At 42.6% G+C, this 25971-nt stretch overlaps 2 protein-coding genes across 2 annotated transcripts in view; both read right to left on the bottom strand.

Annotated features, from left to right (window-relative positions):
- Positions 1-8087, bottom strand: part of ik (IK cytokine) — a 13844-nt gene extending 5757 nt beyond the window's left edge. Inside the window, exons 1-15 of the mRNA XM_042431822.1 lie at positions 7881-8087; positions 6580-6646; positions 5284-5376; positions 4836-4895; positions 4258-4425; positions 3394-3508; positions 2826-2896; positions 2352-2398; positions 2037-2200; positions 1832-1940; positions 1689-1728; positions 1427-1610; positions 742-760; positions 297-381; positions 1-46 (exon numbers count right to left, since the gene is read on the bottom strand). The exon at positions 1-46 is cut by the window's left edge and continues 44 nt beyond it. Coding sequence (XP_042287756.1) covers positions 1-46; positions 297-381; positions 742-760; positions 1427-1610; positions 1689-1728; positions 1832-1940; positions 2037-2200; positions 2352-2398; positions 2826-2896; positions 3394-3508; positions 4258-4425; positions 4836-4895; positions 5284-5376; positions 6580-6646; positions 7881-7890 — 1278 coding nt within the window. The 5' untranslated portion in view covers positions 7891-8087. The remainder of the gene's footprint in view (positions 47-296; positions 382-741; positions 761-1426; positions 1611-1688; positions 1729-1831; positions 1941-2036; positions 2201-2351; positions 2399-2825; positions 2897-3393; positions 3509-4257; positions 4426-4835; positions 4896-5283; positions 5377-6579; positions 6647-7880) is intronic.
- A 2307-nt stretch (positions 8088-10394) lies between these two features.
- Positions 10395-25971, bottom strand: part of LOC121910431 (NLR family CARD domain-containing protein 3-like) — a 51024-nt gene continuing 35447 nt past the window's right edge. The window contains exons 10-12 of the mRNA XM_042431656.1: positions 24912-25085; positions 11820-11958; positions 10395-11762 (exon numbers count right to left, since the gene is read on the bottom strand). Of these exons, the coding sequence (XP_042287590.1) occupies positions 11187-11762; positions 11820-11958; positions 24912-25085 (889 nt within the window). The 3' untranslated portion in view covers positions 10395-11186. The remainder of the gene's footprint in view (positions 11763-11819; positions 11959-24911; positions 25086-25971) is intronic.

The following is a 25971-nucleotide window of genomic DNA, read 5'->3' as shown; positions in this document are numbered from 1 at the left end:
ATCTCCCAGCTGCTCCTTACTGTCTCTGTCTCTCCTCCCCGGCACAGTACTGCAGGTTAAAGACTCTACACACAGTACTACACACAGTACTACACACGGTACTACACACGGTACTACACACAGTACTACACACAGTACTACACACAGTACTACACACGGTACTACACACAGTACTACACACAGTACTACACACTGTACTACACACAGTACTACACACGGTACTACACACGGTACTACACACAGTCCAGACAGCCCCGCCCCCCTCTCCCAGTGTGACCAATCGTAGAGAAGGATATGAGTCCTGGCCCTGCCATTGGCTGCCTGCTGCTCCTGCAAACTTCTCATTGATCATTTTGATCTGCTCTCTGACTGATCCAGGACCTGTCAGACACACACAGCTCATTGATCAGTCTACAGCTGCAGATATCTATTATCAATTCATCTATTGATTATTGTCTGGATTAGTCCATCAGTTGTTTGATCCATAAAATGATGAAAAATGTGGATCAATGTTTCCCAAAGTTATTCAGTTTATCATCATGGAGACTAAAGAAACCACAAACTCTTTACTGAATAATGACTCACAATGATTAATCGATTATCAAAATAATTACAGATTGATTTAATAGTTGATAACTAATCAATTAATGGAGTAATCATTACAGCTCCTGATCAGTTAATCAGTTGTTTTATGTCAGTTTTTAGTTCAGCTGCAACACAAGAAACAATAAACTGATTTACCTGAATCCACCTCCATCACCTGCAGACACACAGAGACACAGTCAGTTAACACCTGTCTCACCCTCTAACTACCTGTCTCACCTTCTAACACCTGTCTCACCCTCTAACTACCTGTCTCACCTTCTAACACCTGTCTCACCCTCTAACTACCTGTCTCACCTTCTAACACCTGTCTCACCCTCTAACACCTGTCTCACCCTCCAACCACCCGTCTCACCCTCTAACACCTGTCTCACCCTCTAACCACCTGTCTCACCCTCCAACCACCCGTCTCACCCTCTAACACCTGTCTCACCCTCCAACCACCTGTCTCACCCTCTAACTGCCTGTCTCACCCTACAACCGCCCGTCTCACCCTCTAACCACCTGTCTCACCCTCCACTCACCTGTCTCACCCTCTAACCGCCTGTCTCACCCACCAACACCTGTCTCACCCTCCACCCGCCTGTCTCACCCACCAACACCTGTCTCACCCTCCACCCGCCTGTCTCACCCACCAACACCTGTCTCACCCTCTAACCGCCTGTCTCACCCACCAACACCTGTCTCACCCTCTAACCGCCCGTCTCACCCTCTAACTACCTGTCTCACCTTCTAACACCTGTCTCACCCTCTAACACCTGTCTCACCCTCTAACTACCTGTCTCACCCTCTAACCGCCTGTCTCACCCCCCACCCGTCTCACCTGGTGCTCGTCTCCTCGTGGCTTCTCGAAGTAACTGTGTCTGCGGCTCTTGCTGTCTTCCTCTCTCTCCCGGTCTCTGTCTCTCTCCCGGTCTCTCTCTCGGTCCCGGTGGCGGTCTTTGTCTTTGGGGGGTTTGGAGGACGCCGGGTTGGACGGGATGTAGTCTCCGATGTCCTCAAAGATACTGAAACAGTGAGAGTCGAACAGTTAGATGAGCTGCAGCAGCGGAGAGCAGAGCGGCGGCTGCGTTCAGTGAACTGACCTGAGATCAGCTTCAGGAGCTCTTTTATCGTCCAGTTTACCTGAAACACAAACACACAACAACAAGCTCAGCATCACCATGATGATGATGATGATGAGGATGATGATGATGATGATGTCAGCAGCAGGTGTGTCTGCAGTTACCTTTCTCCTTCTTCTTCATCTTCTTGTGGCGTGTTCCCTGTCGGAGGTACGACAGGATCTGAGTCAGCTTAGAGATCACGATGTCGTTGGTGGTCAGAGTCGTCTGAGCCTGAGAGACAAACAGACAGAAGATGAAGACGATGATATAAAGACGAAGAGAATAATATAAACTATAAGGACATAAAGCTGTGAGACGGATCTGTACCTCCATACTGGGACAGTCTGCTTTGCTGCGGATCAGTGTGGTGGGGATGTCGGTGTCGGTGAACTCGTCATCCAGATCGACCACGTACGCCATCCTGCCGGGCAGGAAGAGCTCGTTCCTCTCCACCTGACCCGTCCTGAACACCACGCGGTAGATGTTCCGACCTGAGAGACGACAGGTGAGCAGACCTCATTTAATAACATCTGTTCACCACCACACACCGTGTTTGCAGAATCATCATGATGAGTTTAACATGTAACTGTGTTCTAACGAGTCTGACTGTGATCATTTCAACAGTCTGATGACCAAACTCACCGAGACGCGTCTTAAACTCGATCTTCTCCTCCGGCTCCATGTCTTTCCTGACAGACAGGTCAAAGGTCAGACAGACAGGTCAAAGGTCAGACAGACAGGTCAAAGGTTAGAGATATTTCGACTTTTTCTTAAAATTTGCACTCAGGTCTTAATGCACAAATTGAAAATGTGCATAACGACAGGTGGACGGAGACACTCTCAGAGCTGTGGTCCATTAACTAGGCTGAAACCGTCATGATTACTGTAAGAATAACAAACTGTGTTATGAAAAGTTAACAGAAGCTAAAACTGAAATATCACATTAACAACAGTAACAGGTTCATTTTTAATGTCTCGTCTTTGAGCATCTGGAGAGAAACTAACATCCTGCTGAGTCAGGTTATGTTGGAGGACTGATGTTTAGTTAGAAACAGAAGCTGAAGTTCTTTCTGTAGACCTAAAACCGAACCAGTCTCTGCTCTGATGGTTTCGTACTTGGCCTCTTTCTGGACTTTCTCCATCATGTCTTCTTCTTCCTTCTCCTTGCTGGTGATTTCAGCTCTCACCTGCAACATGAAATACACTGACGTTATAGCATGTAGCATGTAATATGTAGCATATAGTATGTAATATGAAGCATGTAGAGTGTAATATGTAGCATATAGTATGTAATATGAAGCATGTAGAGTGTAATATGTAGCATATAGTATGTAATATGAAGCATGTAGAGTGTAATATGTAGCATATAGTATGTAGTATGTAACATGCAGTATGTAATATGTAATATGTAGCATGTAGCATGTAGTATGTAACATGTAATATGTAGCATATAGCATGTAGTATGTAACATGTAGCATATAATATGTAGTACGAAGTGTGTAATATGTAGCATGTTGTATGTAATATGTAGCATGTAGTGTGTAGCATGTAGTATGTAATATGTAGCATGTAGCATGTAGTATGTAATATGTAGCATGTAGCATGTGGTATGTAGTACGTAGCATGTAGCATGTAGTATGTATGTTGTGGCGTCACACAGAAACTCAGCCGTTACTAAACTGACCTTCTGCAGCAGAGCGAAGTCCAGACCTTTCACCAAGTGAGTGTGCTCCATGTCACCACCCAAAAACTTAGACTCCTGGATCAGCTGCCGACGCTTCTCTGCCGCAGACTTATCTCTAAAAACACATAAATAAACAAAAACACAAATAAAAACAAATCAACAAATACACAGAGGACATCAGAGAAAGCGTCGGGAACAGAAAATAAAAATCCTGATTAGCAGCACTGTTAACATTAGCACTGTTAGCTTAGCATGACTCACGCCTCTGCGGTGGGTCCTACAGCTCGGTAGTTAGCTGTGGTGTTAGCATTAGCTTAGCATTACTCACGCCTCTGCGGTGGGTCCTACAGCTCGGTAGTTATCTGTAGTGTTAGCATTAGCTTAGCATTACTCACGCCTCTGCGGTGGGTCCTACAGCTCGGTAGTTATCTGTAGTGTTAGCATTAGCTTAGCATTACTCACGCCTCTGCGGTGGGTCCTACAGCTCGGTAGTTATCTGTAGTGTTAGCATTAGCTTAGCATTACTCACGCCTCTGCGGTGGGTCCTACAGCTCGGTAGTTAGCTGTAGTGTTAGCATTAGCTTAGCATTACTCACGCCTCTGCGGTGGGTCCTACAGCTCGGTAGTTAGCTGTAGTGTTAGCATTAGCTTAGCATTACTCACGCCTCTGCGGTGGGTCCTACAGCTCGGTAGTTAGCTGTAGTGTTAGCATTAGCTTAGCATTACTCACGCCTCTGCGGTGGGTCCTACAGCTCGGTAGTTAGCTGTAGTGTTAGCATTAGCTTAGCATGACTCACGCCTCTGCGGTGGGTCCTACAGCTCGGTAGTTATCTGTAGTGTTAGCATTAGCTTAGCATTACTCACGCCTCTGCGGTGGGTCCTACAGCTCGGTAGTTAGCTGTGGTGCTGATCAGTTCTGTCTCTTCGTAGTCTTTGTTGACGCCGTCTCGGCGCTCTCTCGCTCGGTCTCGGTATTTCTCGGCCAGCTCTCTCTCTCGCTCCATCTCCTGCTGACGTAGCTTTGCATAGTAACTGGAAGAGAAGATCAATAATTCATAACAAATATTACAAATAATACGATGCCAGTAGGTATCCAGTTTCTGTTGATGGACTCGTTGTTGTTTTGTGACGCTAACGATGGACTGACAGTGAGACAGACAGCAGCGTCACACACGGCCGCTGCACAGGAAGGACTATATGATGATACCAACGAAGAAGACACTCACTAATGAATGTTATCAGCTGTTAAATCATTGATTAGAAAACGTGCTGATTGTAACGTGTAGCACTGCTCATTCTGCAGGTGAACAGTTTGTGTTACAGAGAGGACACCTGTCTGCCAAACACCTGGAATCACCTGTTTGTAGAGAACCAATCAGTGATCAGTATCAGTTTTACCTGAATGATCAATAAGAAGGTTTATTACACAATCATTATCTCACCTCTTCTTCTTCCTCCTCCGCGCTGCAGGATCCTCATCCTCATTGTAGTCCCTTGGCATTCTGGGAAAATAGTGACACAGTGACTACCTTCATCATCATCATCATCATCAATGTAACTGTTGGACAGATGTGGATCTAATGTTGATGATCTTAAAACATCCAGAACAGAAACCTGAAACAGTCACATCAGTCCCTGAGAAATGTGCTTGTATCACTCTGTTTCATGTTTATTGATTATAGATTATTGATCAGGCATATTATTATCCGCTGACACATCTGCACTACAGCTGAGTGCAGCTGGATGGACAAACCGAGCAGACAGAAGAGTTCAGTGTGTCAGTGACGAACTGCTGAATAAACTGTTTAAATCTTCACATTTAAGAAGCTGAAACTGTTTTTAGGGTTTTTGTTTTTTAAAAAAGCACCGGAGTGAACCTCCGTCACTCACTCATGGTGTCTGGACTTGGAGGGCGGAGCCGACGAGGGCGTCGCCCGCGGCGTCATCAGCAGCTTCCTGAAGTCATCGTTGGTCAGCTTGGACCTGCAGACACACACACACACACACACAGACACACACACACACACACACACACACAGACACACACACACACACACAGACACACACACACACACAGACACACACACACAGACACACACACACAGACACACACACACACACACACACACACACACACACACACACACACACACACAGACAGACACAGGTGAGATACAGACTCTTTAACCCTCTGGGTTCACGTTGTTCACCCCCTGCTGCCGCCATCTTTAACCCTCTGGGGTCACATTGGTTGGCTACGATGGCAGAAGCTCTCACATTTAACGTTAATGATATCTCTGCACTGATGGACTTTATAAAGTGCTCTGCAGCGCAGCGTCCAGCTGCTACAACAAGCCGTCACGTTTCTTATAATCCATCCAGGAACCACTGTGTTGTTTTTGGACACTTTGGAAATAATAATGTTTTATGTAGTATCGACTGTGCACACAACTACTGAGTGTTTTGGTGAATGAGATCGCTGGCAGCCATGTCGAGTCTGTCTCGTCCAATCACAAGCTGTGACTGGACGTGACCTTCAGAGTAAACAAGGACAGTTTCCTGAAGTGTACTGAGCTGCGTGAAGACGTGTTGCTACCTCCACTGTGACCACTGCAGCACTACGCAGAGTGAAAAGTCTGTTTTATATTGTTTGCGTGACGCCGGAAAAACTGCTGGTATCCATATTTTAAAAAAATATCATAAAAACACCAAGAAACGACTGTTTTTTTAAATAAAAATGTAAATATTTAAATTTTTCTGTGTAATAGAGACTTTATGAAGAGATTTTATTCATCTTTGTTTGTTTTTTAGGTCTCAGCCTACAAATGTAGAGACATCATCTGCACATGGATGAACTTCTTGGTCTTATAACTTTGTTTTAAGTCATGTGATGTCACTGCAATAAACATATTCAAATAGCCAATGCTGTGCTGAAAAAATGAAATAAATGACTTGCTGGTAACTTACAGTAACGGATTCATACAAATGTTTATGAGGCCCCGGTGACAGGAGAGCAGCTGCAGTCATTATAAAGGAGCGCCCTCTGCAGGACACAGTATGGAAACACCTGCACACTTACACTACTGTTGTGCTTCCATCATGGCAGAAGATCATGTGATCTATATCCTCATGTTTTCATGACAGATATGGAATATTCTGCCGTCACTGGCGTCAGGTGATACTCACTGAGCTGCAGCGCGGTGGTCGTCCACCTCGTGTCCATCAGGAGCCAGCGGGTTGGAGTAACTCTCAGCTGCAGACACAGACAGGATGTTAGTTATACTTTATAGGTTTAATATTGTTAAAATATTCACATTAGAGCAGCTGGAACCAGAAAACTGTTAAAACAACAGATAATTAATCTAGTGAAGGTCATATTTCTACCTTTCTGCTCACTTTGTAAATCTAAAAAAAGAAAACACTCACTATTTTCCCCCAGTTGATTAATATTTAAGCATATAAAAACACACATAAATACAAAAAATACCAACTTTTGTGCCAGTATAATGACTTTAACAGGCTTTTATTATTAAACAGCATTTCTGACTGGTCATTGTTTACATTTTTCTGAATAAATTCGGATCACAAAACACCTTTTCCGTACAGGAATGTGTTCCAGCTGCACATTAATCACTTTAAATAAATAAATAATTTTCCATCTCTGGAAAGATTCAAAGACATCAGATTCACACATGAATCCTCCTTTACTGTTTGTTCATAACGCTGTAGAAAACAGCCTCTCTATTTATTTATTTACAGCTCTATTTTGTTATTGATCTTTCTACCTTTATTCAGCTTTCATATTATTTATGTTTCTCTTTCCCTGAATAGATTTTTACATGCAGACACAGTTGTAGAGGATCAGATGAGTGTCAGCAGGTTTAAATGTAAACATATATATGACTCTATATGTGCACATATATGAGTTATATGTATATATATATATAAGAGATTCACTTCATTATGAAACAACTTTTATCAGTAAATTTAAAGATATTTCATGTGTACTGAGAGAAGCTTTTACATGAATAAAGTGAACCATTAATAAAGATAAACGGCTGATAAGATACTAGCTGTTGTTAGCTGGGACACACCAGCTGAGCCGATTAGAACAACGATTTATATTTTATATTATGATTATATTAATTGGTTGTTTCAGTTCAGTAAATGTGTCGATGAGCATGAAGAGTTTAAAACCTGCAGAAATCTAACGGAGTCTGTTTCGATGCATCAGAGTCGAGCTAATTTAAACTAATATAACTGAGCGATTCAACTTTCACACGGTTTAATTAATTAAACACCGCGGACACGTCTTTATTTGTAGGTTTAGGCAGACTTTGATCAGGATTATATACATTTTATATCAGGAAGAAACAGATCTGTATCTCTGCTGACTTTAGCTAACAGCTAGCTCAGGCTAGCAGGCTAACGGTGTGTTAGCGTGCTAATAAATCTCCGGCTAACAGACTTCCGGAGCTGCAGCTTACTTTCAGGCATCTCGGCGGAGAGTCGGTGCTCTGCTCGGTGCTCTGCTGCCCGCTGAGAAACGGGAAACCTCCCGGTGTTTGTTTTATCTGCGCAGTTAGCCGGTTAGCAGGTTAGCTTCTTCAGCAGGTCTTCGCTGTGTTGTGTTGATCGGGGTCACTTCCTGTTTGAGGTGTGACGCCATGACGCAGCGCTGCGTCGTGTTTTCATCGTACAACATTCACTCAGTTACGTCCATGGATGTATTATAAGCTCTTATTATACGTCCATGGTTACGTCACATGATACATTAAAGCGTAGAACAGCACGCGGTAAGATGCCGGAAGAACATCAAACACACTCTAAAGACATAGAAGATAAACAGCCAACGCATTTCCATCACTGTATGGTCCATCACTGGAGACAAGCTCACACTATTCATCTCTAGTTGACATTGTGGGTGTGTGTGATGTGCTGTTGTATTATGTTTTTTTCAGTGTGTTTTTTGGTTTGTACTGATTTTTATTGTCCTGTTATGTGTTTTAATTGTAAGAGACTGCAGATGAAAATTAGCTATAAGCTAACTCTGGAGCAGTACATCACGTGGTAACATTTATGTTTAGCACTGTACATGGTCCCAATAAATACATAAATAAATATAACATTATGATTATGATTGTTGTTGTTGTTATTGTTATTATTACATACTATCATACTATTAACTAGCGGTGGAAGAAGTATTCAGATCCTTTAGATCAGTAAAAGTACTAATACATCAAAGTAAAAATACTCCATTACAATTAAAAGTCCTGCATGAAAAACAATGATCATCACCAGATATTTTTATTGTTCGTGGGACAACAGAACATGTTTGATGTCGAGCGCAGTGTGAGGCCTTCAGACAATGTTCGAGGAGCGTAAGATGGAGTTCAGGCTGCTGTACCTGCACAACTGAGCATCAGTGATGGTGGAGCCTCTCGAACCTTCAACGACCCCTGAAAAGCAACAGACTGACAGACCAAGCTGCTCTGTAACTGGACTGTGACATCAGCTACAACATCAACAGAAAGACTGAAACTATTAATCATGGAATTGATTAAATCGATAGAAAACTAACCAGAAAATATTTTGATTATCAATTAAGTAAGAATTTGCTGCTCCTCCATTTCTCAGTTTATTATTAACTGAATACTTTTGGGTTGCAGGAAACTGTGATGGACATTTTACACTATTTTCTGACCTTCTGTAGACCAAATGGATAATTTATGTACTGAGAAAATAACTGGCAGATTAGTTTGTTAATGAAAAACACATTAAATGTTAGTTGCAGATTGTCTGTAACACTGACCAACGTCTACTGAAACAACATCTAACAGCTGCTCTAACTTCAACTCTGTAAGAAGCCAAAACATGTATCAACATTTCAAAATGATAAAGTTTCTACAAGCAGGCTGCTTGAAATAATAATGTGTGTCTGATGTTGGTTTTCCGTGAAAAAAGATGAGTTTATTAGTTAAAAATCTTCATCCTACTCTACACCTAGCCATTACATTTTATTTCTCAGAGCTTCAATATATTGTTGAATGCAGGACTTTTACTTGTAAAGGAGTATTTGATGGTAGTTTTACTACTTTTACTAAAGTAAAGGATGCGTTTTATTTCTTCCACCTCTGAACATATAAACTGTGTGAAACTCAAGTGTTGGAGGAACAGAAACATGAGCGTCTGCTGCCACCTGCTGTTCACTCACAGCATCACATCCTGTCAGAGGAGGAGCTGTTTGCTTCACTCACACTTTAAAACATGAAAACAGGAACATTTAGGCTTTAAAAAGAAATGAAGATGTTTGAAATAATCACATCCAGTGGATCAATAAACTCCACCAGTGTTCAAATACATACTTATTAAACATATTTATATGAAGTCTTTTCATTCACCATCAGAAATCAGACTGTCTCTTTACAGCGTGTCACCATTAAAACCATTAAAACCACTTTGTTCTTCCACTCTCACATCAGCAGTTTGACTGAACCACATCATCTATCTTATGTGATGCACATTTACAAAGTTTACACAGTATATCAGATATGTTGTAAAGTTCCTTTGATGTATTTTTAGACTTTGATTATGTATCTCACAGTGTGTCTGTAGAACATGAATCCAATCCATCAATCTGATCAATAAACACCATCAGAACTCATCATTTTGAGTCGCTCTGACCAAAAAAAGCCAAAAAAGTTTGACAGTGGATGTAAAAAATCAAAACAGACTTTAACTGACGTCAGTTGTGTCGTCACAGACTGTCTGAACTTTAAAGATCCTCCGCACATGTTTTAAGAATATAAAAATACTCTGCTTGGAATAATAATGTGTGTCTGATGTTGAACAACAGCTGTCAGACTGAATGTGAGCTAAACACATTAAACTGACACTTTAAACAGTCCTGAAACTGTCAAATACCTTCAATCTACTGTATGAAATTAGATATGAATTAACATGCACACACACAAAAATAAATGGAGAAAACTAACATCAGCTACTGATCATCATGAACTTTATTCTCTACACAGGAACTAAATAAACACTCCAGAGAAAAACTAAATACTTCCTGTATGTCAGAAACACACAACAGCTCCTGGACTTCTCATCTCTAATGCTGTGTTCACATCATATGGGATGGATGGTAGAGGCGGGAAAGATTCCCATGTTTACAACTCGCCAGCGTTCATGTCACACAACAAATCAAGACGGCTGCATGATTACAAAGTTGGTGGAATGAGGCTCAAAAATACTGTTATTGACAATAATCCACCATATCCAGTAAATATCAGAGCTTTCAGCTTTTCCACTTCATAATTACCACTTGAATGTTGACCTGAATTCTATTTACAAGTCAGAATCTCATAATTAGCATCATTCCAATATGATATGAACGCAGCATAAAAGCAGCCACACTCCAGCTGCTGAGCCTCAGCCTTCACCATTAGAGGTGTTCATTTAACCAGCCAATAGGAGGCCTGTTGTTCTGACCATCATTTGTCATGTGATCTCTAAATAAGTGAAGGAATCAGGTAACACAGTTACTATGAAACTACTAGAAGAACTACAACTAAACATTGTGAAGATCCCATTCCCATTATCCCATTACAGTTCAAGCCTTTCTAATACACTAACAACAGAAAACAACAACAACTGGACTCAGTTTATCATTTGATTCATTTTACAAACAAACTGTCAATCATGTGGAAACCATGTTTACATTTACAAGCAGTGAGAGATCATGTTGGTACTAAATACCATCAGCTGTGTGTGATCCTGTACAGACTGAACTATCTGGTCAGCAGTGAGAAAGTTTCTCTAACAGGAGGAGACTCTTCCTCCTCCAGACCACACAGAGACGCTGAGGAACCAGACGAGTGGAGCCCAAACCCAGCATACAGAGGCTGAGTGAATGTGGTGTTGAAGGTGTGGAGGTGGATCAGTGTGTCAGAGGAGACTCTGTAGAAGGACAGAGTGCCAGCAGGACAGTCCACATACACTGCTACTCTGCCAGAGACAGAGGAGGAGGAGGAGGAGGAGGAGGAGATGGATGTTGATCTGTTTTTGTGACGGACAGAGTAACCATCATAAGAGCAGATCAGACACCAGGACTGATCATTCCATCCAAACACACAGTCTTTACTGTTTCCTTTCCTGCTGATTCCTCTGTAACTCACTGATATATTAACCCATCCGCTCCACTCGACCTCCCAGTAACAGCGACCAGTCAGATCATTTCTACACAGCAGCTGCCAGACATCAAATCTGTCTGGATGATCAGGATATGACTGATCCTCCTCCACATATGTCACCTTCCTGTTGTTGTCAGACAGTTTGAGGAATCTCTTTGCTGTGTTTGGATCCAGTGTGAGTCGACAGAAATCTGATGGAGAGAACGAGACACAATACAGCTGCAGTTATTGATCTATCATCTGTTTGATGATGACATCATCTTCATCCTCAGTAGGATGTGAATGAGCTTTGTTTTGATGAATGAAATGAAAAACACACTTACACTTCCTCAGACCTGGTGTCAAGTATCGGACTCCAGCAGGCTGCAGCCTGAAAGGAGGAGGGGGGTCAGAGCAGCACGTTCTCTTTCAGCATGCAAACATGGACATGACATCACTCTAGAAAAAGCAGCTCTGATCCTCATCACACTGAGCTGCTTTGCTGTTGCTAGGCAACACAACCGTCCATCACATCACATCGCACGACGACTATCGACAGCAGCTACATTCAGCCAATCAGAAACAGGCGTCTCAAAGTCAAATCATGTCAACAATGAGACTTTTTCTTGTCAGACTCAGCAGTTTGTATTGTGAACAGATGACAGGACTGTTTAAACTGATTCACACTAACATGAAAATGATAAACCGCCTGTTTCTGTTTGTCTTTCCTCAACAATCTTTGGACGACTGACAAGTTATTTCCTCTCACACAGGTGGAACATTCCTGCATGATGGTTACAGCTGACAATCAGCTGCAGTCTCAAGAGTTTGAGCTGATTTACTGTCCACCTGTCTGTCCTCACCTGAGAGTGTCCACCTGTCTGTCCTCACCTGAGTGTCCACCTGTCTGTCCTCACCTGAGAGTGTCCACCTGTCTGTCCTCACCTGAGAGAGTCAACCTGTCTGTCTGTACCTGAGTGTCCACCTGTCTGTCCTCACCTGAGTGTCCACCTGTCTGTCCTCACCTGAGAGTGTCCACCTGTCTGTCCTCACCTGAGTGTCCACCTGTCTCTCCTCACCTGAGAGTGTCCACCTGTCTGTCCTCACCTGAGTGTCCACCTGTCTGTCCTCACCTGAGAGCGTCCACCTGTCTGTCCACACCTGAGAGTGTCCACCTGTCTGTCATCACCTGAGAGCGTCCACCTGTCTGTCTGTACCTGAGAGTGTCCACCTGTCTGTCCTCACCTGAGAGCATCCACCTGTCTGTCCTCACCTGAGTGTCCACCTGTCTGTCCTCACCTGAGAGTGTCCACCTGTCTGTCTGTACCTGAGAGTGTCCACCTGTCTGTCCTCACCTGAGAGCGTCCACCTGTCTGTCCTCACCTGAGAGAGTCAACCTGTCTGTCTGTACCTGAGAGTGTCCACCTGTCTGTCCTCACCTGAGTGTCCACCTGTCTGTCCTCACCTGAGAGCGTCCACCTGTCTGTCCTCACCTGAGAGAGTCAACCTGTCTGTCTGTACCTGAGAGTGTCCACCTGTCTGTCCTCACCTGAGTGTCCACCTGTCTGTCCTCACCTGAGAGCGTCCACCTGTCTGTCCTCACCTGAGAGCGTCCACCTGTCTGTCCTCACCTGAGAGAGTCAACCTGTCTGTCTGTACCTGAGAGTGTCCACCTGTCTGTCCTCACCTGAGTGTCCACCTGTCTGTCCTCACCTGAGTGTCCACCTGTCTGTCCTCACCTGAGAGTGTCCACCTGTCTGTCTGTACCTGAGAGTGTCCACCTGTCTGTCCTCACCTGAGAGTGTCCACCTGTCTGTCTTCACCTGAGAGTGTCCACCTGTCTGTCTGTACCTGAGAGTGTCCACCTGTCTGTCCTCACCTGAGTGTCCACCTGTCTGTCCTCACCTGAGAGTGTCCACCTGTCTGTCTGTACCTGAGAGTGTCCACCTGTCTGTCCTCACCTGAGAGCGTCCACCTGTCTGTCCTCACCTGAGTGTCCACCTGTCTGTCCTCACCTGAGTGTCCACCTGTCTGTCCTCACCTGAGAGTGTCCACCTGTCTGTCCTCACCTGAGAGTGTCCACCTGTCTGTCTGTACCTGAGAGTGTCCACCTGTCTGTCCTCACCTGAGAGTGTCCACCTGTCTGTCCTCACCTGAGTGTCCACCTGTCTGTCCTCACCTGAGAGTGTCCACCTGTCTGTCTGTACCTGAGAGTGTCCACCTGTCTGTCCTCACCTGAGAGCGTCCACCTGTCTGTCTTCACCTGAGTGTCCACCTGTCTGTCCTCACCTGAGAGCGTCCACCTGTCTGTCCTCACCTGAGAGAGTCAACCTGTCTGTCCACACCTGAGAGTGTCCACCTGTCTGTCCTCACCTGAGTGTCCACCTGTCTGTCTGTACCTGAGAGTGTCCACCTGTCTGTCCTCACCTGAGAGCGTCCACCTGTCTGTCTGTATCTGAGCGTCCACCTGTCTGTCCTCACCTGAGTGTCCACCTCTCTGTCCTCACCTGAGAGTGTCCACCTGTCTGTCTGTATCTGAGAGTGTCCACCTGTCTGTCTGTATCTGAGAGTGTCCACCTGTCTGTCCACACCTGAGAGTGTCCACCTGTCTGTCATCACCTGAGAGCGTCCACCTGTCTGTCTGTACCTGAGAGTGTCCACCTGTCTGTCTGTACCTGAGAGTGTCCACCTGTCTGTCCTCACCTGAGAGCGTCCACCTGTCTGTCCTCACCTGAGAGCGTCCACCTGTCTGTCTTCACCTGAGAGCGTCCACCTGTCTGTCCTCACCTGAGAGTGTCCACCTGTCTGTCCTCACCTGAGAGTGTCCACCTGTCTGTCTGTACCTGAGAGTGTCCACCTGTCTGTCCTCACCTGAGAGTGTCCACCTGTCTGTCCTCACCTGAGAGCGTCCACCTGTCTGTCTTCACCTGAGTGTCCACCTGTCTGTCCTCACCTGAGAGCGTCCACCTGTCTGTCCTCACCTGAGAGAGTCAACCTGTCTGTCCACACCTGAGAGTGTCCACCTGTCTGTCCTCACCTGAGTGTCCACCTGTCTGTCTGTACCTGAGAGTGTCCACCTGTCTGTCTGTACCTGAGAGTGTCCACCTGTCTGTCCTCACCTGAGAGCGTCCACCTGTCTGTCCTCACCTGAGAGCGTCCACCTGTCTGTCTGTATCTGAGTGTCCACCTGTCTGTCCTCACCTGAGTGTCCACCTGTCTGTCTGTACCTGAGTGTGTCCACCTGTCTGTCCTCACCTGAGAGCGTCCACCTGTCTGTCCTTACCTGAGAGTGTCCACCTGTCTGTCTGTACCTGAGAGTGTCCACCTGTCTGTCCACACCTGAGAGTGTCCACCTGTCTGTCATCACCTGAGAGCGTCCACCTGTCTGTCCTCACCTGAGAGTGTCCACCTGTCTGTCTTCACCTGAGAGTGTCCACCTGTCTGTCCTCACCTGAGAGCGTCCACCTGTCTGTCCTCACCTGAGAGCGTCCACCTGTCTGTCCTCACCTGAGAGTGTCCACCTGTCTGTCCTCACCTGAGAGTGTCCACCTGTCTGTCCTCACCTGAGAGTGTCCACCTGTCTGTCTCAGTCTCACAGTAATCAGTGAAATATTCACTAAATTTAATCTCTTCGTGTTCATTGACACCATTTTTCCTTTTTTTTGGTGACAGTCAGCAGGATTTTCAAACTAATGTATTTCAGGTGGAAGCAGGTTTCGTTCCTGCAGCAGGTTTTTTTCTGTCAGTTGGGACTCGGGAGCTCAGAGGCTGGATTGTTTTTTCTCATTTGTTCTTCATTTTTAAACTATAACCGCTACATCACTCAACATTTAATCAAGAGATTTGATCCTTGTTTTCATGTTTTTATTCTAATATTAGCAGTCTGGTGGGACCGGAGAGGACGCGCTGCGTATGAGTATTTTCCTCACTGTTGATTTTAATATCTTTAACATTTCTCAACATAAAACATGAAGGCGTCCTTGATAACTCAACAATATGAAAGGTTGTGACCAAGTTTTCTTGTCAGTTTTGGACGATAGCGGAAGCGGCTACATTAGCCTACCCATGATCCTCAGCCACCGTTACTATGGTGAAGACGCTAAAGCTGTGACATAAACTATATTCAGTATAACATTATACAGCAGGGCCGGACTGGGAAAATCATTCAGGCTGGGAAATATAGCTCCAGTCAGACCAGTTTATCAGCGGGGGGTCTGGGGGTCCCCACTAGGAAAACTTTACTTACAAAGACTTGATTTCCTGCATTCTGCTGAATTTTAGTGCATGTGAATAACAAACTAATGAGCCAACAGCTGCTTAGTACAATGTAGTGTTATGAAGCTGAAATAAAACCAAAGGTACATATCATTAAGGAGGGAGACGACACTACTACTACTGTGGCACCAACGCTGCTCTCTACACCTTCAAAAAGAAACAAGCAAGAGCACAACACCCTCCTCAGTTTACTGATATACACTAACAGTTACCCATCAAAGGTTCAAATAGTCCTTTAACCAACACAAACATTAAATAACACACATCTTTAAGTTCCAACAAATGACAGCAGCCTGAATAGTGACAGAAGACGTTGTGTTGTCTCAATCATTTTAAATTATCAGCTCAAAGTATGAACTCACTCACTGAAACTTTCACCAAAACACATGAATTTTATAATAATATTGACCACATTAACTAGACTACATATGCTAATTAGCTTTAGCATTGACGAGACGATGATGACGCATCAGTAACATTAGCTACGTTAGCTAGCTAGCACGTTTATTTACCTTTCTTTCTCTCTCTCTGCTCCACCCTTCCTCTTTATCCACCGTCCATCTTGCTGCTAAATCATTTAGCCTCTAAATGCACTTAATGCCAAAAGAAACGTGTAACTGCCAACTACTCTCTCTGTTTCTCTGAGGCTAGCTGGCTGTGCTAGCTGGCTGTGCTAGCTGGCTGTGCTAGCTGGCTGTGCTAGCTGGCTGTGCTAGCTGGCTGTGCTAGCTGGCTGTGCTAGCTGGCTGTGCTAGCTGGCTGTGCTAGCTGGCTGTGCTAGCTGGCTGTGCTTCCTAACATGCTGCGGCTAACGCTCCGCTAGCCTCTCAGCTAACGTTAGCCTCGGCTCTCCATGTGGATCCAACCGGAGCACCGAGCCCCGGTTTGTTATTCAGGTTAAAGCGGGAAGAAGCAGCGGGTCTGTCGGGCAGCTGAGTGAAGTGCAGCCTGCGGAGGAAACACCGGGACCGTCAGGGTGAAACAGTCCGCGGAGGAGCTGCTATGTTCGGCTGCACAGATAGGAAACCCCTCGGCTGACAGGAGGTATCACTCTGTCTGGAAAAAAAAATCTTCTTCTTTCTGGTTTATAACGGCGGTTGTCAACCAGCGTATTAGGTGCATTACCGCCACCTTCTGCTCCGGGGTGTGGACCAGAGATTAAATCCTACACATTAATCCTGTCTGTCTAATAAACTCAAAGAAAACTACTGCTGCACCCACTTGGCAGGTTCATTAAAGTTTGAACACTGAGCTCCTGAAGTCCAGTCTTCCTGAGTTCTTCCTTCATATATTGTCTTTATTGATCATATTTAGTACAATCTATGCTTGCATGCATAATAGTCTCCTCAGCCAGCTGGAAAAAATATGTGCATATATCTTATATATGACGTACTTGATATATTCTCAATACCAAATACACCAAGTTGGGACTTGTGTACTTGCTAGTTCAGACTTGGCAAGTTGGACTCAGTAGTACAAACTTGTGAGGACGAGAGGACGCAGTAGATCATTCTGCAGCTGGAACAGCAGCAGCTCAGCTTCAACACACCTACCTGACTGTACTGTGACAAAATAATCTCAACTCAAAGCTCCACTAACACTTTTTATCTCACAAAACAAAAACCTCACTGACAGAGAGATGCAGTAAATGATGTTATTCAGTCTGTAATGTAGCTATAATAAAAATCTAAACTGTTATGTAGCTTAATAAAATAAATGAAATGAATCTGTTCATTTGAATCCATGTATATGTGTGTAAATGTGGTGATATGTGTACATGTGGAGCTCCAGAGGCAGCGCTGCTGTTCTGTCCAGTAAAAACATGAAGCTTCATTTTACATTCAGACAAACTAATGTTGCAGCTACAATTGTTAGATTTCATGTGTGAGACCAACATTTATCTTCCAGAAGGAATTATATCATATATCTAAATGCTGCGGAGACATTAGAGCCAGCGGTGAATCAGCAAAGAGCTGCAGATCAGTTCATGGATCATGTTCTCCCCGGGATGACCACATGTTGACCGGCCGATCATCTCAGGAGTCGGGCTGCTAGCAGCTGAGATGAGCGGCTGGTCCAAACATCTCCCAACACATCCCAGCAGGTTTACAGACTGGAGTTACTGGGATAAACTGGCCACATGTTGGAATCTACATGTTACTTTCTCTCCTGAAAACATTAAAAATTAATAAAGTCACATATTAATAATCCTACGATTAAAGTTACAACAGCTTTTAGCCTGACTCAAAGTCTCCGCCATCGCTGCCGGTTGGTGTGAAATGCATTCTGGGATACTTGGATGCTTTTCATTACGCTAACGTGTCTCCTGGTTTCTCTCACTCGCGTCTCTTCTCCCAGCGAGGATGAGAGAGAGACGTGAGGACGGAGGAATTTAATTTATCAAACGGGACGTCGTCGCTCACTCCAGCATCATTTTGAGGAGACAAGTTGTCATGACGCACTTCACCCTAAATGTCAAATATGAATAAGTCAGCAATAGAAATGACTAAGTAACAGTTTAAACTCTAAAGTTTGCATTTAAAATTCATGTACAATGAATGAAGACTTTACACTGTTACTTAATCATTTCTACATATTGATAGCTGGAAGGAAAACAGCTGATAACTGCTCCAGTGTTTAATCATTTGATTATAGATCTATAGCAGCGTCTGTCTGTCACAGAATGAGACACAAACAGACAATTTAAACCTGTTAATTACTGAAAGAACAGAACCCACATAAAAGAACAATAGAAACAGCTGCAGCCTGCAGAATATGTTTAAATAAAATGTTGCTTATTTAGTTTGTGAAAGTCTGACGTGCTTTTCAGGCTCAGGATGGTTTTATAGGAGACGCAGCTGTGTGACGTCATGTTTTCCTGAAGGAGCTGAGACGCTCTGAAACACAGAAGAAGAAAGGAGAAGCCTTTTGCCTCATGAAGAGAAATAGTAGAAAGTTTTAATGATTGATTCATGATTCAGTCATCTTTATTTTATAAATAAATAGGCTATGATCAGCTGCTGTTGTGCTTTCATTCCTTCTCCACAGGTAGTTTCCTGATCTGCTGTATTACAACAACAGCCGACTGTTTACTGTCCCGTCAGATCAGCTGACCAATCAATACACACTTTGGATCAAAGGGGTGTTGCCGTCCGTTAAAACACTTCCACTAGGATACACCTGTGTTTCCTGGCTCTAAGCTCCTCCAGGAGCCTCCTCTCTCCTCGCTCCTCGTCTCCTCCGGGTGCATTTAAGGGATCGGAAGATCCTCCATGATGGGGAAGAGAGATCGATTTCCGGGTCACGGAGGAGAGAGGACGCGAGGAAGCATAGAGTTAGCTTAATGAAAAGCAGCCACATACATCTCAAGTCTCTTATTAGAAAGATTTATCTTTTCATGATGTTATTTCCTCCATTAAACTGTTTCTTGCTGACAGACAGACTCTCCCTGACTTTAATTTGATCCATAATAACAGTTCAACACATTTATATTTTACATCATTTATCCTCATTTACATTCAGTCACATGTGAGGCTGAAAATTCCTGAGCGTCGGGTTTGATATGAGTTACATCATTTCCATTTTCCCTGAAACATTTAGCCAAATACATATTTTCCAGTGTTCAAAAGACACTCTGATCATATTCTGGGTTATTAAATAATGAATTCACTATCAGAATATCAAACAATACAGATGCAAATAATCAATTAAATAATATAAACGCATTCTGTGAGTAGAAATGGTTCCTGTGCCTCTGAGCAGGACACAGTATAAATGCAGAATGCAGGTTGTTATTTATGTTTGTTAAACAGGTAACAGCTGCAGAGAGGAAACAGCTGCTGCAGTGATAACTGTGAACATTTATTAGTATTAATCAGAAGTTTCTACAGCTGTTAAAACTGACTGACAGCTGATCAGCTGTGATCAGCTGCCGCCGTCATCAGAAACGGACGTCGCTTCATGTGACACTTCAGAGGAAAGGACGTCTCATGTCTCTAAAAACAAATGTTCTCGTTTCCTCTCTCCTCGCTTTGTTTCCTTGGTTGCATCTCAAGTCTCTTAAATTGCATCCACGTTTCCCTCACTTGCTTCTTTTCCTTGCATCTTAGTCCCTGTTTACACCTGGTATTAACATCCGTCTCAGGTGATCCGATCACAAGTGGACAGCTCCAAGTACGTCTGTTTACACCTGGTATTAACATCCGTCTCAGGTGATCCGATCACAAGTGGACAGCTCCAAGTACGTCTGTTTACACCTGGTATTAACATCCGTCTCAGGTGATCCGATCACAAGTGGACAGCTCCAAGTACGTCTGTTTACACCTGGTATTAACATGCGTCTCAGGTGATCCGATCACAAGTGGACAGCTCCAAGTACGTCTGTTTACACCTGGTATTAACATGCGTCTCAGGTGATCCGATCACAAGTGGACAGCTCCAAGTACGTCTGTTTACACCTGGTATTAACAGGCATCTTGAGTGACCACTTGTTATTCGGATCTCACTTCCTCGCTCTATATGCAAATTAACACAGACATCATTTCTGTTTGCAAAGACTAAATTTGTTCCTTTTTAACTGGCGGGAGGATGTTGTGGAAATGTTTTATCGTTGCTCAAGAACCACACAGAGACATAAAGAAAGCATTAAACATTGTTACTTGTTGACGCAGTTGTAGACGCTGTACAATCCATCACACCATCAGTAACAATTATACAAATGTCCAAACACAAACAAAAATACAATCATCTTGTATTTTTGGAGAGAAAGCATGTTGTTCAGCCGGCCCTTTCTCTAAAGATTGTTAACCCAAACCAGACAGCTTTATACCTCTCCAGAATGAAAGCTAAAACAGTCTGGTCCCTAATAGACACTTCCACAAACTGTTACACCTTCTTACAAACAAGTATGGTCATACGATCTAACAGAGACCTCATGGTCAATCAATAACTTCAAACATGGACATCCTTCAACTTTAGCTTGTCTAGATACCTCATGATCCACTCAGTCTCTAAAACAGCAGGCTTAAGACAAAGATATCTCTAGCTAACCCGAGAGGTCAGCAAGCAGCCCTCAGATAGAAACAAGTTCAAGAGTTCAACTAGACTAGGAGCAGGATTTCTTCACCAGCATGTATACCAAAATGACAATGACATTACATCACATTCAGTTGACAACAACCACTGACCCCTTAGTTTAACAACATTTGCAACATATAAACAAAAGATTTATAAAATGATAACCTACTATTCAGTTTTCTTTCACAAGGACCGGGGGTCTGTGTATCCTCCGTGCAAAGCTGTGTTCAACTTGTTTGATAACAGGTTAAACAAATATACAATGCATTGTGCCCCCTCATGAAAATCAAATGCCCGTCCTATTGATTTACTCTAGCGCCGCATCTGAACATATATAATATATATATAGTTATATCAGTGGCAGCTGGTGACTCAAAATATTGGGGAGGACAGGAGAAAAACCAACATGGAATCTCACAACAAACCACATCAAACTATATCATTGTTCCCCAGCTGATGAAATCAGAGGGGTGGGGGACAGTTTTATATGCCAATAAAACAATTTGCTTTCAAAAACAAAAAGCCCTGAGTGGTGAAAAGGCTGCTTCTTTAAAGACATTTAGCATATACATATTGTTTCTAAACAAAGAAGAGTTCATTTTAGTCGTGCAGTGGTTCACAATGTGTCATTTTACCAACAAAGTTAATTTCAAATTTATAGTATTGTTCTATTGTGACAACAGATTTATGTTCTCATCAGAAACAGACAACATATCACATGATTTACACGTGTTTCCTGTGTATTTTCTTAGTATACAGAAATATATAAAGTACCACAAAGCTTATAATGTGATACAGGAACAGATCAGTGCTGAATACTAGAAAGACTGAACAATAAAAACATTCACAGATCTAAAAGTGAAGGTTCACATCAGAAAGTATTAATGCATGTATCAAATACATGACTTACACACTCTGATCTATATGCATCATATATAAAATATAGTCTACAAAGCTGACATGTTAACACTTGTTATTCTAGTTACTTTAAGCTTATTACTCAATATACGACTCAGCTTAAAAATCAACTGAACAAACTGTCACAACAAGCAGCCAGACCTCCTGCACACTCATTCACTAATCACACAACATCAACAGGTGACTGAACAACCACTCAATTAAAAACTGGATCAATTCCACATGAATGAGTGAGTCCAGACAGCTCACTGTAACTTCAACAAGCAAACTACCTACAGCACATTATATGATCTCTGCTGCATTCTGGTTAAGGAGATAAATTCACACAACAGCCACACAGAGACATTTAACCATCAGAGATGAAATTAGCAACCAAAGAGACAGAGAGAGAGAAGCTGTATCTGACTCACGTTATCTGATGTCTTCTTCTTTCTATCATGGAGATGAAGTATTCATGTCATAACATCCATTTGTGGCTGTTGGTCATCTTGTTTGTTAGTTAACAGAACTTTGTGGCTGCTGGTTAACCAGTCTGATATCATTAGCAACAATGACAAACAAGCTAACTCTCCTGGTTGTTTCATTTAAATGATGTTGTTAACTTTCTATTGTTGTTGGGAGGAGTTCACTTCAGAGCAGCAGCACGTCACCGTAGTCCCGCTGAGGGTAATTTGGTTGTTGAAAGGGCCTAAATGAGATGTAATGTTTTACTGATGTGTTTAAAAATATAGTTCGTAATTTGCAAGTTATAATTTATTTTCTAATATGCTACTCTATCAATTTATCTATATCTTACTGCTCTTCTTCTCTTATCAGTTCGTCACACTCATGTACGTTACAGTTGTAGAGAACTGAAGATGAAATCTGGAAACTATCATTGGACCAAAGTGATGTCAATATTGTATTCTGGTTGTTGATTGGTTAGGGAGGACGTCCTCCCTTGGAACGTCATTTTACATGTCTTGGCCAATCATAGATTAGCATGAAAAAAATGAAGTACTTTAAATTGATGTAAGAGATCCGCCCTGAGGAGGACAGCAGGAGCTCGTCCTCCTCTGCCCCCCCACTCCCCTCCCACTGCTCCCCACCACCACCTCACACACACTGCTCTTTCTCCTCCTGCCCTGCAGGTGTCACTGTTGAAGCATTTTAATCAGAATTTCAATAATGGATTTCTTCCAACGAAGAGAGAATAAATATTTTTTAAATGATAATGAAATTTGGTAATGGTTTATTTCAACCAAGTATTCTTTTTATATTTTGATCTCCCTGTTGCCTCTCAAAAATAGAAGATGAGCAACCTCCTCTGCCTCTATGGACCAGCCTCTTCTGATAATATATATATATATATATATATATATATATCATCAGAGGAGGATATCAGCATACCAACAGATTTTGGATAATTCCATGCTCCCAACTTTGTGGAACAGTTTGAGGATGGCCCCTTCCTGTTCCAACATGACTGAGTTTGGTGTGGATGAACTTGACTGGCCTGCACAGAGTCCTGACCTCAACCCGATAGAACACCTTTGGGATGAATTAGAGCGGAGACTGAGAGCCAGGCCTTCTCGTCCAACATCAGTGTGTGACCTCACAAATGCGCTTCTGGAAGAATGATCAAAAATTCCCATAAACACACTCCTAAACCTTGTGGAAAGCCTTCCCAGAAGAGTTGAAGCTGTTATAGCTGCAAAGGGTGGACCAACGTCGTATTAAACCCTATGGATTAAGAATGGGATGTCACTTAAGTTCATATGCGAGTCCAGGCAGGTGAGCCAATACTTTTGGCAACATAGTGTACATATATATATATCTGTGTGTGTGTGTGTGTGTGTGTGTGTCTATGTGTATGAATTTTTTGATCAAGAATATATATATATTAATCATCACAAAATTCACACCTTCCTATAGATAGCCTATTGGCTCACAAAAATAATAATAATAATAATAATAATAATAATTATAATAATAATAATAATAACTTGAAAAGTAGGCTTACAAATAAATTCAATATGCAAAGTTGGAGGAGTTACTCTGGGCCACTGGGAAGTAATCTCATTCTTTTCTTAAAAAAGCTTTTTTTTTTATCAACAAAGAGCTGTGATAATAATCGTCACACAAAAACAGTAAAAGTAGAAAAAGTAGAAAAAGTAATCTCATTTATTTTCCTAGATGAACTGTTTCATGACGTCCTGTTTAAACATTTCCAACAATTAATGGGCCTGAAACTCTTCCGGCTGATCAGTTCATCGGTACAAACAAATAACAACTGCGATGAAATAAAAACTCTAAAGGACTGTGTAGCTACATGACAAAGCTTTAGTCAACAACGAGTCCCAAACTGCATTGCCTCAAGAAATCAGCCAATCACAAAGCTTCAAATTCAAACATATTCTTTACATTTCAATGTACAGTACAGTATGTTGTTCCTGATTGTAACCACCAATCTTCAGTACTGTATAATGTTAAACTGAATATAATTTATGTCATGGCTTTAGCTGGCGTCTTCACCATAGTAACGGTCGCTGAGGATCATGGGTAGGCTAATGTAACTGCTTCCACTATCATCCAAAACTGACAAGAAAACTTGATTTCTCACAATCAAAGCTGAAATAATTATAAAAGGTCATAACCTTTCATATTGTTGGGACAAGGACACCTTCATGTTTAATGTTGAGAAATGTTAAAGATATTAAAATCAACAGTGAGGAAAATACCCCGGTCCCACCAGACTGGTAATATAAGAGTAAAAAAATAAAAACAAGGATAAAATCTTGTGATTAAATGTTGAGTGATGTAGCAGTTATAGTTTAAAAATGAATAGCATACGAGAACAAACAATACAGCCTCTGAGCTCCCGAGTCCCAACTGACAGAAAAAAACCTGCTGCAGGAACAAAACCTGCTTCCAATTGAAATATATTCGTTTGAAAGTTGTGCTGACTGTCACGAAATAAATGGAAAAATCGTGTCAATGTACATGAATAGATAGATTAAATTACATGACTATTTCACGAATTGCTGTGAGACTGAGTTGGTCCATACCTGAGAGAGTCCACCTGTCTATCCATACCTGAGAGTGTCCAGTCTCCAGTGTGGATCCTCCAGTTCAGCAGACAGCAACTTCTCTCCTGAGTCTCCTGGATGATTGTAGCTCAGGTCCAGCTCTCTCAGATGGGAGGGGTTGGAGCTCAGAGCTGAGGCCAGAGAAGCACAGCCTTCTTCTGTGATCAGACATCCTGACAGCCTGCAGACACACAAAACAACATATATGTCACATGATCTGAGATCACTGCAGGACTGGAAGGTAGTGTGTTTATTACTTTCATCACCAATATGTTTCTGTAATCATTAGAGTTAAACTTAATACTTCCATTCACTACTTCTAAATTCAAATGGCCAACCACAGTAAGGTTTGTATTGTGAGGCAGTTCCAGCTTTTTGTAACCTTAGTCAACATGATGTTAGTGTCTGCTAACTCTTCACTGCTAAAAATAGGTCTAAATAAAGAATAGTGAAAGAGGAAGCAGCCACAATGAGCTGCTAAGATGAAGAGCTGAAGGTGACAGATATGACTACAGTTTGTAAAAACTTCAAACCTCCAACACGTCACAGAGGTAAATGACTCCATCTCAGATGCTCACAGTTGAATACAGAACAGGAATCCTAACTAATGTGGCATATAAGGACTGAAGGTTGTGGAACAGTAAGAAAACATTTCTGACTCCTTCACTCATACTCACTGACTATACTTCACACAGTTTCAGGAATCATCCAGAGTATGAAGGTTGTATGAAACAAAAGAAGAATCAAATGGTAGTTAACCACATAACAGCTGGTGTGCCCTGTCATATCACCATTGTGCCTAAAAATCACTATCATCCCAGCACAGATACTGCTCTGAAATTAAAAGAAACTATAACTGTTACCAAAACACTGTTAACTGAATTACTGTCTGTATGTGTGTTACTTTGGGCCAATTACACAGTTCTTCATTCAGTTTTTGAATCTAAAACTCCTCTCTGGTATTTCAGGAGACAGAGAAAAATTAATGAAAATATATTAGTAGAAAGTTATTCACAGGGTCTAAATATAAAACTGGTCTGGAAATAATTTGAGTAGAGAAAATGTCC

This window comes from Thunnus maccoyii, chromosome 13, assembly GCF_910596095.1.
Source record: "Thunnus maccoyii chromosome 13, fThuMac1.1, whole genome shotgun sequence".
Taxonomy (NCBI): domain Eukaryota; kingdom Metazoa; phylum Chordata; class Actinopteri; order Scombriformes; family Scombridae; genus Thunnus; species Thunnus maccoyii.
This window is presented reverse-complemented; position numbering and strand designations above follow the sequence as displayed.